This window comes from Egretta garzetta, unplaced genomic scaffold (genome assembly GCF_000687185.1).
Source record: "Egretta garzetta isolate BGI_Z169 unplaced genomic scaffold, ASM68718v1 scaffold2, whole genome shotgun sequence".
NCBI lineage: Eukaryota > Metazoa > Chordata > Aves > Pelecaniformes > Ardeidae > Egretta > Egretta garzetta.
This window is the reverse complement of record NW_009258894.1, coordinates 4,428,345-4,440,910: the sequence shown is the minus strand read 5'-3', so window position 1 is coordinate 4,440,910 and position 12,566 is coordinate 4,428,345. Positions and strand designations below refer to the sequence as shown.

The following is a 12,566-nucleotide window of genomic DNA, read 5'->3' as shown; positions in this document are numbered from 1 at the left end:
GGGGGGGCGGGGGGGATTGAGGGTTGGGTTTTTTTGTTTTGTTTTGGGTTTATTGTTTGGTTTGGTTTTTTTTTCCTTTGGTTGGTTCGAAATAATGAGGGTGACTCTAGGATGATCACAATAAACTGTAAGTGCTGCAGTGCCATCGGCAGCATGGTCTCCGCCTAGGAACAACCAGACACTAAACCAGGTTGCCTAGAAGATTTCAGCTGTGTCCTTTGAGCTTTCCCATTCATTGCAGATCAATTTGCTGGCCCATGCTGTGCCTTTCTGGCTGCTACTTGGCTCCCAGGCTGGCCTTGCTAACATAAATCACGTAAGCTGTGCTTTTCCTCACATGGGGGCTATCAGCAGCAGCACTGGTTAAGCCGCTCTCCTCCTCTGATGCAAGAACAGAGGCAGAGAGGAGAGGGGAGGGGAGGAGAGGGGAGGGGGTGTCACAGGCAGATTTTTAGCTAGGTGCAGGTAGCCTGCTGTATGATTGCAGCCACCTCTCTAGCTCCTGTTTTAAACGCTGGCGCTGGAATATTGGAGCAAGGACTAGAGGAAAGGCCGGCTCTGTGAAATGAGCAGCCGCACAGGGCTTGCTTGCGAGAACCCCTCCTGAGCTGTGCAGCCACACGCCTTCCCTCCCATGCACACTTGAAAGATTAATTTGGCCCCCAGATTATTGCCCTTGGCAATAGTTAAATCTGACATTGGTGAAGGCAAGCGCTGACTTGTGCTGTCGAAGGAAAACCGCATTACTCAAGGGCTGAATCTGGGTCCCTCCTCCTCTGCAGCGCCGAGCCTGCTTGTGCTGAGCAGGCAACAGACCTCTGCCTTGGGTCTCACATCCCACGGGGCTCACGCTCCCGTGAAGCTTCCACGGGCAGCTTTGTGCTGCAATTCATACAGTGCTACGGAGGTAACCGAGCTTGCTCCAGCACCAACACCAGCCTCACCGCCGGAGCGCAGAGCTCGGCTCGGGCTGATCCACCGTAAACACCATGTTCCCCATTAATTACAAATAACATTTTCAGGCTCATAGTGTTGGAATTAACTGAGATACCTCCTTTACCATGCAAACCTGTATGCACACACTGGTATTACAAGTTCCATTCACCCAAAAGAGCAGCTTTTGTCCCTGCAGTCACAAGAGATCACATACACACACTGTAACGCAGCCAGGAAGGACAGAGCAAAGTGCTTGTTGCTTTAAGTCTCATAGCTGAATAGGAGGCTCTGCTCTACAGCTCTGGAAGTTTCTACTTGGCTTAGGAAAGTCAAATCCCTTTTTAAGCATTACATCTTCCTGCATCTGCTGAGATTCAGAAAGCCTGCGCTAGCAGGCAAGCAAAGGTCTCACTGGTCTTGGGGAGCTTCTCTGCCTGCCCATAGCCCTTCTTAGTCAGGCTTTTTTCTTCTTTATCCTTTACACATTTACAGAGCAGATCAAAGAGAATAAGGAACAGAAAGAAGCTTACACTTTTCCAGACTCCTGTAGCATCTCCAGCCACTGAGCCTGCTCAAACTCTGATTCGGCTGCTAGAACAATGTTACCCTAGAAGAGGGGAGGGGAGGGGGAAAAAACACCTGGATTAGAGAGGCCGGTGCCTTACGCACCTCCGTGCATGAACTGGACACGACTGGCACAGCTGTGGCAGGAGGAGAGCCGGCCGCAGGCTTCCACCTCGGTGGGAGACACCACACGGGAGCACTTACGACCCAGGCCTGCCACACGTTCTTGCTTGGAAAGTGATGCACACAGCAGGCGGTCATGGAATGCAACGACAGAGCGACGTGAGCTCTGGGGCTCCTGAATATCTGGCTGCTGGCCTGCCAGTATCATAAGACCTGCTGTCAGAAAGAGTGAGTTTCCTTGTTGGTTGTCAAAACAGGAGGAGCAGCAGCACAGCCTTGAGGGGACTTGGGATGCTAATCCACCCTCTTTCTCAGGATAGCCTGCCCAGAGATGGCAGGCACACATTGGTGGGGTGGGAAAGACTGCCAACCTAGCTCTGCTCATCAGCAATAAAATGTTGTGCATTGTTCGGTGGTTTTTTGAGAAGAGAAGAAGTCTACTTACATGGAAGTCTTCATGAGAGATCTTTATGGCAAAAGGCATGTTGGGCTCTTCTTTGGGCTCCACGATGCAGCCTCCCAGGGGTATGACACCCTAGGGATGAACCAGAGCACTCCATTCAGTCAGCAAAATCAGGTATAACTATTAACTAACCAGGAGCTGAACTTTCACCCTTGGTCACTTGGGGTCCCTTGCCCTGCCTTCGCTATCCCAGGAGGAGCAATACACACAGTTCCCGAAAAGCAGAGGGACTCCCACCACCACCAGGAGACCTCCAAGTGGTATCTGAAAGGGGGTAAAGATGGGTCTCCTGCGTTTAGCTTGGAAGGAAGGCTGCTAGCTGGAACATGGAAGTGGGAGTCCTTTTATCAAGCAGGAGGCAATCTCCCAACAGGGGCAGATGCTGCAGGGTCACAGTGCTGTAGCATGAGAGAGGTTGAGCATCCGTTACAGTCACCACCAGCAGGTCAACACCCCACAGGTCTGTGTGGGGACAGATGGGTGGCCTGCTGCCCCTAACCAGGCCGGGTGAAATCAGCACCTTTGGAAGCACACATGCTCCATCCAGCCTCTGCAGAGGCTAAAAGCAGACTCAGAGCACAGAGTCCCCCCCGTGAGAGCTCCAGGCAGCAGAGCTACTGAGGCTGCTTCTCAGGGCTGAGAGCACATGGAGTAGCAGGGGCTGGCTGCAACCACTTACGACTGCGAGTACAGGTCAGGAACAAGCAGCAACCAAAGCTGTTTACCCTGTCACTGGGTTTGCCAACAGTATCCTCATACCCACAAGATTAGTTGATTAGGAGATGGTGAAAACCAGGGGATACATCTACTATCAGGTAAACAAACACTAAAGTCACGTACCTGATGAATCAGTATGGAGCCTGGACAGGTACTGGTATGATTCTCGCCTTTTTTGAAGCTTCCCCGGATCTATGAGAGGTTTATGACTTACCTCTTCTTCACTTGCTGGGCTTGTGGCAGGGGGGAAGCTAGGAACAGAATAACCTCCTCTGCCATGCAAAGAACTGCTCACCTTGGGGTGGATGTTGAAGTATTTATTGCTTTCAAAGCTCTTCTTCTCACTCTCAGCATAGTAGAGCAGGAAGCTTTCCTTAATGATGAAGAACCTTTAAGGCAGGGAAAGGAAATAAATTTTGCTAGAACAGAGGTCGCGGTTCACAGCACAATTAAATCTCCACCTCACTAAAGCTGCCTTGTGAGCAAAAGAGCTTACTGCCCCCATCCAAGCCTAAGGTGAGGTGCCTCACTCCCCTTCATAGCCAAGTGCTAGTGCTTGACTCCAAGCGCTGAGTTCAAGTGCTTTGTGCCTGCAGTTCACCGCAGCACGTACGCATCAGTGTTGAAGGCAAACCATAACATCATGCACTTGCAGGGGAGTGGGACGGCAGTCTGCAGCCAAGACAGGAGCACAGCCAAAGCCTTTTGGCATCTTAGAATCATAGAACTGTTTAGGTTGGAAAGACCTTTAAGATCATCAAGTCCAACCGTTAACCTACCCAGGCCATCCCACCACTAAACCATGTCCCTAAGCACCTCCTCTGCCTGGCTTTTAAACACCTCCAGGGATGGGAACTCCACCACTTCCTTGGGCAGCCCGTTCCAATGCTTAACAACCCTTTCAGTGAAAAAATTTTCCTAATGTCCAACCTAAACCTGCCCTGGCGCAACTTGAGGCCATTTCCCCTTGTCCTACTGCCCATTACCAGGGAGAAGAGACCAACCCCCACCTCGCTACAGCCTCCTTCCAGGCAGTTGTAGAGGGCGATCAGGTCTCCCCTCAGCCTCCTCTTCTCTAGGCTGAACACACCCAGTTCCTTCAGCCACTCCTCGTAAGACTTGTGCTCCAGACCCCTCGCCAGCTTTGTTGCTCTCCTCTGGACACGTTCCAGCAATGCAACGTCTTTCCTCTAGTGAGGGGCCCAAAACTGAACCCAGTATTCGAGGTGTGGCCTCATCAGTGCAGAGTATAGGGGCACAATCTTGGCCCGTGGGGGTTCTGTCTAGCCCACGTGTTGGAAGAGAGCTGCTCCTTTTTTTAAGGGTCTCTCTCACATGGGCTAAGAGCACATTATTTTTGCAATTTACTCCCTACCACCCTTTTTCCTCCCATCTCGGCATAAGCCAGAAGGGAAGGGTTCCCAATGGCAGGGAGTCACAGGCTAGCATTCCCATGCGACTCTCAAGGCAAAAGATTGGCCATGAGACCACTCAGGAGCAGAAATAAATTTTAGAGACGTTTTTAAGCAGAGCTCCTGGCAAAGTCTCCTGTCACTGACCTCTGTTAATGCAAAGGAAATTGAATTTTTTTTTCTCACATGCGTCACATTAAAGTGTGCCTTATTCTGCTCAGTTAGCCTTAGGTATGCTCTGATGAACACCGTGTAGTAGTCACAAAATACCACAGCTTCTGTAAACCAAACGTCTAATTTACCAGAGCGTGTCCTCAAAATTGTGATTAAAGGAGTGCCACTTTTAGCTTATTTGGATGTTCAAAATGCCCCTGGGAGAGTCCCTCTTTGAAAATTGAGGTTGAGTTTACCCTGCAGGCAGTGGTACAGGGGCGAGATATCTGACTTAGCATAAATTTGGTCTAAATTGCTGCAGCACTCAAAAATGCTGAAGAGCAACTGAAAAGATGGGGACTCGTTTAGTAGGAAGGTTTCAAAGTGACAAAGAAAATGTGTTGCACTGTTTTGTACGTATTTTCTGATAGGAGAAGAGAGGAATTTGGAAAGAAAGTGGAAGGCAACAAGCTCAAAATTAATAAAGAATGCCTTTTTACACTCCACAAACCACTGCTGTGTAAGTCACTTTCACGTGGTCCTGAGGACAAGAGCTCATGAGGTATTTGGAAAGGATAAAGCATTTCGGTGGATAAGGAGACCAAGCCCAGGAAAGCCTCCTGCTTCTGGGCAGAAAGCCTCCACTGAGGGGGCTCAGGAAGAGATTTCTTGAAGCTGGCAGAGAATTATCATTATAATAGATTATTAGAATAGAATATACTATTATTAATAGTAATGATCATTATTGTACTTGGGGGAAACCTACAGCACTTCCACCAGCTCCTATCTCTTGATGTTCTGCCGTGGCTCTGGCAACACAGATGAAATTGCCACGTGCCACAGAAGCACAAGCCAGGGCTCACAAAGGGACCAAAAAACGCAGAACAAAGCTAAACTTCCAACTGCCTGCAGCAAGCTCAAGCTCTGGACCTACTGTGTGCCTGCTCCAAAATGTTTAAAAGTGACAGTCATTGAACATGCGCATATTTGCATCCAGAAATCTTCAGAACATACAAACACCAGCAGCAATTACTGTGCCCCAAATTTTTTCTTCTCCTTGCCCACTCCTCTATACCTGTTCACGTTGACATCGGAGGTGGGGAGAAGCAGCCAGCTTTCTTCCTCAGCAGGACGCTGTCTTCTCGTTGGATACTCCAGGAACATCATGGTTGACAGCCTAACCCCACCTCTTACTCCCAACCACAGCCTGGCAAAATCTCTCTAAGCAGAACAGCACGACTCAGTGTAAAAATCACTCTTCTGCACTGAGCTCATTTAGTTGGAAAAGGAACCAAAAAGGTGCTAATTCCCATTGCAGCCTGTCCAGCAAGTTATCTGAGTAGGAGCAATTACTATTCACCTTCCACCCAGGGACACATCTCCCTTCCAGCCCCAGCTTGCATCTCAGTGCACCTCCCAGAGGAGCTGCATCCAACATCCCCCCAGCCGGGAAAGCAAAGTGTGACCCCACCTGTGGTGGCTGTCCATACTCTCTCTGCATGACTGTCAGAGGTGCCTAAGATGGCCAGGGAGATGGACTGTTCATGGGGCACAACTTGCTTTCCCATCACAGGGAATCTCCAGCATCAATCTCTTCCTGGCGTCACAGATCTGGGACTAGAATGATTTCCTCATGACAGTAGGCAGGGATGGGAAGGAGCATCCCAGAGAAGGTGGGGGGTCTGAACTGCTCACAGAACTTTGAGACACCGGCCCATTTAGCAGATCCATTAGGTACGTTTCTGTGGGACACATTACTGACAGAGTGGGTTCATCAAGGTCTCACCTCTGCATGAAACAAAGATTGGTATTTTCAGATATATTTGCATTAATGTCAAGGGCAGCCATGACCCTTGCAGCAGGCTGGGAGCTGACCCTGGCCAAGGCAGATATCGGAGAGACCTCCGCAGAGCAGACGGGGCTTGTTTCTGGTTCCTCCCACCCACATCGCCTCTCTAAGCAGCAGCCTAGTGCCTTCCCGTTTAATTTTTCCTCCTATCTCTTGCCATTAACTCTATAAGAAAGTTTTCTTATGAGTAGCTGCATCTTCACTTTATGCCTCTAACGCTTAGTTCAACGAGGACTTGTATTTTTTTTTTAGAGGGACAAGTTACCTCACCTGCACAATAAATACAGAAATAACATCTTTAAAGAACAATCCTGCCTGGCCAGTGGCCTGTGCTGGGTCCAGTGGGTCAGAGTAAACCCGATACTGCGGGCACAAATACGAAACTAAGGAATAAAAGAAAAAAACCCCCACACCAGATGAAATGGGGAAAGTCTATTCTTCTCTTTCAACAGTCTTCAGCCTGAACAACCTCGAGCAACATTTGCAAGACAGGCAAAGATACTGAGCTTTAAATATGTGTGATTTTTTTTAAGCTAAACGTTAACCCCCAGGTAAAGCCAGGCTTTAATTTGTTAGATACTTTTTGTCTGCTCACTGCCTCTGATAATCCCCATACTATAGATTGTGCTCCAGCTGAAAACCAAACCAAGCCGAAAACAAGAACAGAGCATAGCACAGATCTCAGAATTGATGTGCCTCTGGCAGATTAATGAACTTTTAGATCCCTGGCCTCACAGTTGTGGAGAGAAGATGTACAAAATAAGAGTTTAAAAAAACAGTAAGACCAAAACCCCATGAAGGAAAAAACACCGAAAATCTGGTTAGCTGATGGACAGCATGTATTTATGCTCAGATCATAGTCCCTCATCTGTCCTTACCTGGAAAGCAACACCTAAGCAACCAAGATCACCACTTTGCCTTTCAGGACAAAGTCTCCATACAACACCACAAGGATAACTGATGCAGCACGACAGAAAGTGAGGTGAAGTGAAGGAGCAGAGGAGAAAGAATTACAAGATTCAAGAGCAAGTTGAAGACTGAAGCAGCAGCAGGGTGAGTAAGAGCAGAAGGGGAAAAGATGGCCAAGGGAGAATGGGGAGAGACACCCAGTTAGGACTGGGACCGGAGGGCTGGAGACACTGAATGTATACCTGAACTAGGCACAGATGGGCCAGCAGAAGAAAAGGGGGTGCTGGAAAGACAGGGGAAGATTCTGAATACCAAAAACCAGAAACCAAAAAAAGAAGATATTTAAGAACAGCAGCAGTTAGAAAGCCTGGAGAACAGCAGCGAAGGCGAGAGAGGCGAGAAGACCTGGTGCAACCAGGTCCACATGCAGCACAAGTAATGCAAGAGCCATTCACGCGTGGTTGACTCCCTTGGGTCGCCCGTCCCCTGTCGCTAGATCCTGCGCTAAGAAGCCACTGAAACTGCAGTGTAATTAAACTGGAATAGCAGAGGAACAGTAACCATCCGAGTGACTTGGACGTAAAGCCAGAGACATGATCTGCCAGGATTAGACACAGCAGCTCTGTGCTGGACAAGCAGAGATACCTGATCTCTGGGGATAAAAGTGCTTTCTTTGTGTCACAGAGGCCTAACGAGATTAATTCACTAATCTTTGTAAAAGTTTTTGAAGTGACAATGGCCCATGTTCAGTGTTCACAATATAAATGCAGTCTCACCGGGACTTCCTTCCAATTGTGGTTTTCTGGGCACCGGTCCAGGAGCACCGGCAGCGCATCCCAGTTACGAGCTCAGCCCAGTTCTCTCTTCCTGGGGACAGCTCAGGAAAATGATAGGCAAACGATCTTCATCAGCATGTCAGCTCAGAGACCCCAGTACCTGCCCCTCACTCTTCCTCTCCGGCCAGCTCCAAGGGTCTCCCGCCTGCCCCCTGCCCTGGCACCAAGCTGGCCAGGGCGCAGGAAGAGGGGGATGCTTCCTGGCAGCAACCAGCCAAGTGGGAAGTTTTACCAGGACAAGAGGGAAGCACTTGGTCTGCTGGACTCACAGCCCCACTGCCTCCGCAGCCCCCGCTGCCGGAGCGCTGCCTGTGCGAGCAGCTGCATGCTTCCTAGTTTGTTTGGGTTTTTTTAGAACAGAAACCAGTCCTAACCAGTTACCCCTTTCTGTCTATCCTGTGACCATACCCAGTGGCTGTTGGAAGCCACTCTGCTGGAAAACAAGGTTACGTGCATGCTTTGCAGTGCCACAGCCAGGTCTGGTCCAAGAGAAGATAAAATTTCTCTTACCTGCACTACGTTTCTCTCCTCCCAGCAGCAACCTGGCGTCTCTGACGGATTTACTCAGAGGCATAAGCATATTTTGTGGTTTGTTCTCTACTGGTTTCAATTCCTCATGTTCCACTTTGCTTTTCTGACTCTGGTTGGCCACTGAGCAGATGCTCTCCTGGAGCTGTCCCCCTTAGCCCCCAAGTCTCACACCCAAATGGTGACAGCTTAGAGCCTGACGTTTCTACACGGGGCTGGAATTATTCGCGGCAGACATCAGTTCCTACCTGCAAAACCATTCACGCCACATCCAGGGCAGGTTTGTGCCTTGTGCATTTCATTCCAGACTCCGTGCCAGGCTGATGCCCTTACCAGTACAACTTCTGTAGTAGGGAAGAGACTAAACTGCTCATTGTTATTGGGAAGGAAGAATTGGGGTAGAGTTTGGTGCGAAGAGGAGGACCATAGGTCAAGGGCTGAGAGCATGACTTTCCAAAGCCGGTCCAGCAGTGACCCAAGCTTAGACTGGTCAAAAGCACCAGTAAACTTAAGACGATGGTTGCGTCTCTCTTGGAAGGATATTAATTTACAAGGGAAGAAAATCCACGTTAGGATCAGAACAACTTCTCTTGGAGAGACAGGAGGTAGCATGCTGCTAATGGCATTTCAGAATAAAGCTCTGAGAGGCAGCATGCTCAGATGTCAGCCCTGGCAGATAAATGCAGCCACGTCGGTCCAGTGCCAGCAGCACCCACCCCACCCCCGGCCGGCGCCTGCGGCAGCACACAAACGCTTCGGCTGCAGGACAGACCATTGCGTGGGCATGGGAAAGGACCAAAAGTGCTCCAGACCACTGCCTCATGTCAAGCCTCGCCATCCTCACAGGTGCCATCAGATGCCAGCCCTGACTAAAACAAGGCTCTGCTATCCCGCCCTGCTCCCTGCATCACCTCTACCGCTGTGAAATCCCCAAGCCTGGGATTTCAATCACCAAGGCACTGGACGCCACGCCTGGACTTTTTTCCTTGAACCATTTTCCAAGCCAGCCTCCATCCTTCCCTTAAACACTTGCTTTTCTTCTCCATACCTCCAGCAGCACTGTTGCTGCAGCCAAATGAATGGGATCAAGCCATCTCTTCACAGCCAGGCAGACCCAGCCACGTGGCTGATGGCCCGATGTGATCAGTCCTCCCATTATGTGCTGGTTTATCTCCTGTGGCTTGGAAAGACTTTCCTCGGGACGGGGAGTAGTACCGCAGTGCAGTGCAAAATGACTTCACAGCCAAGGTACTACCTGTAAATACCAAATAGATAAAAAGCAGCAATCCAAGATTTCAGGCCAAAATCTGCATTGCTCAGAGGTCAGATCCTCAACTGTACCTAGCTATAGTCAATTTTTTTTCTCTTAGTTTAACTGGAGTGGGAAACATTTCTTCCCCTTTCCATAAAATAATGCACTCGACCAGCTGTGTCTTGCTGGGCATGGGGGGGTGGGTGGGGGGAATGGGTGAATTGTTCCTTATACCCCCACCATGACTGACTTTTAATAACATGCAAGAATTTTTACTTTAAATCAAGTCTCTCCTGTAATAATAATAAAAATATATCTTGTAATTCCTCCTGTTCCAGTCTTTTTACTCTGGAAAACCCTTCCTTCCAAACCCTATGGATTCCCAGTGTTCATTGCCCACTGACCTGTCTCTGGTCCCCCAGGACCCTCAGCTGCCGTGCTTGCAGCTAACCTTCCACATCCTCCCTGCCCCATGGTCACCTCCCCATCTCTTCCCACCTGCTATCACTAAAATATTTACCACTTGCAGAAGATGGGGGTGACTTCTAGGAACAGAAGTGCACTAAATAAATAATGACAGAGAGAGTAGAGATGGGCCATTTGCCTGCATGAAATTGTGATTGGGAAGAAGAAAGCCTTTTAAGAATGTCTCCTCCATGGAAAATTACCTTCCCCTCCATTATTCTGGCCACTTCTTTTCTGTAACACAGTCACATTTGTTCCCAGACATAATTCATTTAAATAGCAATGCTTGGGAGCTGAGCAGGGAGCATCCGCACAAATTCTCTCCTGGGTGAAAAAAGGCCATTGGTTTCCGTGTGTGTGTACAGAATAAAACCTGCACGCAGGTCGAAGATGGCTACAAACACAAAACTGCTTCCCAAGCAACACTGAACTATTTTTCATTCAGGCCATGCCATCTTCACAGGTTTGGACTGGACAGCACTGTGGTTACTACACAGAGCAAGACTGGGAAAGCTGCATTTAGAAGTGGATTTGATGTGTTGCATCTACACCGCAGACTGCAGCAAGAAGGTACGCACAGAAGGTAAGTACTAGAGGTAGCTGACAGACATTGCTCCTGTGCAGGTTAATTTATCCTTCCGAAAAGCCTTGAGACACACTATGATGCTACAAAGGCAGCTCAGGCTTCCACGCTGCCTTTTGTTAGTGACTCATTTGTGCCCTTCTCCAGTGGAAAGGTGAGGGGTGGGGGGCAAGAAAAGAACATTACTTTGCTTTTCTGGCAGACTTTTTCATCTGCAGATACCAAACTACTAAAGGCAGGTATGTACTACTATCCTTCTTTAACAGACCACAACAACAAATCCTGGGTCACAAAACATATCTCTGGCGGCGGCAGGGTGAAAATGCAAGTTTCTCCGCTGCCAGCCTTCTAACTGAATCATTTGCCAATGACGTCTGTCAGCAGTGACATTAATCTGCCATCCAGGAATGCTGGAAGGCTTAATCCATTGGATCATGCACCCCCAGTGAGCAATGAGAAAGAGCTGCACCATGTTTCAGCGAGAGTACCCACCCATAAACAGCCGTCTCTCATCATTTGACAGCCAGCGTAAAACTCTCCTGTGAGATTCAGCAGTTCACGTAAAGAAACCACACCAACTTTAAACCTCAGACTGACTCCATCACTTCAGTATCATAGAACGTACTTCCCTCCTTGGTAAACGGTTATAACAAATGCTTTCCAGCTCCAAACTTCAACAGAGCCTGCGTTGGCTGTCCTGAGCATGCCACCGCCGTCACGCAGCACAGCGGCCCTGACGCTGGTCCGCAGACCCCCGCAGACCATAGGCACAGACACGCAGTCCCACACACGCAGCTGGTTCAGCCCAGCCAGCTCACACCCAAAGGGCTCAGAGAGCTTTAACAAGTGCTAATGAACAAAGTCAAGCCATTTGGGGACAAAATACATGATCTGACTCTTTCGTGAAATGGTGATAGGGTAATTATCTAGAGGAGGCAGCTAGTCCCTGTTCCCACCCCGAAGCGTACGTAGCACAGGGTCTGGGCGGATAAAGGAGAAAGCACAACGGGGTGCCAGGTGTGTAAAGCAGACTCGGAACAGCAGGGAAGCTATGCCCAAAGTTTCACCCCCAGTCTCCGCCTGGCCAGCTGCGCTTGAAGAGCCAAGCACTCTGGCTCTGACTTACCCCAGCACCCTTTGTATTTCAGCTGAGCATCCCCCAGCAACTGCGCCTTACCTCCTGGACCATTTGGCCGACTGCCTGCCGAAGGGTCTCTTCCAGAGCACGCCGTACAGCTGCACTTTGGTGCTGATGTCCAGAGCATCTGAGTCTGCCTGCTCCATGGACGGAGAAGGGGATACAGAACTGGATTTTGAAGCGAACATTACAGATGGACTTGGTTCTAACTCCCACCCCTCCGCACGGCAGCTCGGGGAATCCGATTAAGTGCAACGAACCAGACGGACGTAACCAGCCACTCCAAGCGGCAGACGGAGAGACTGGGCTATGGTTCGAATCAATAACTTGACTGCTCAGCACTCAGTCAATAACTCTCTCCCTGATGCACGGATGATGAGAGTTTCCTCATTGCGTATTGCTTCCTGATGCATTACAGGCAGCATGCATCCCAGCCCAAGGGGAAAAAAAAAGAGCAAAAAGAGCCAGAGATCAGGAACACAGAGAGGCAGAAAGAGCTCATCAGAGAGAAAGCTCCCAATGATAACATAAGCCAAAATACCTCTGCACCAGAGCCAGCTTGGAAGGTTATTTCACTCGACATTGCAGCACCCCAGGCAGAAATCAGGGTGAGACGGATGTTTTGCTGTCAGGCATCT

General features: G+C 49.4%; 1 protein-coding gene across 1 annotated transcript in view; it reads right to left on the bottom strand.

Annotated features, from left to right (window-relative positions):
• The window catches only part of PLEKHD1 (pleckstrin homology and coiled-coil domain containing D1), a 28,663-nt gene extending 16,476 nt beyond the window's left edge, over window positions 1–12,187 (bottom strand). The window contains exons 1-4 of the mRNA XM_009634194.2: window positions 11,968–12,187; window positions 3,099–3,192; window positions 2,069–2,158; window positions 1,467–1,543 (exon numbers count right to left, since the gene is read on the bottom strand). Coding sequence (XP_009632489.2) covers window positions 1,467–1,543; window positions 2,069–2,158; window positions 3,099–3,192; window positions 11,968–12,116 — 410 coding nt within the window. The 5' untranslated portion in view covers window positions 12,117–12,187. The remainder of the gene's footprint in view (window positions 1–1,466; window positions 1,544–2,068; window positions 2,159–3,098; window positions 3,193–11,967) is intronic.
• Between the last annotated feature and the right edge of the window lie 379 nt (window positions 12,188–12,566).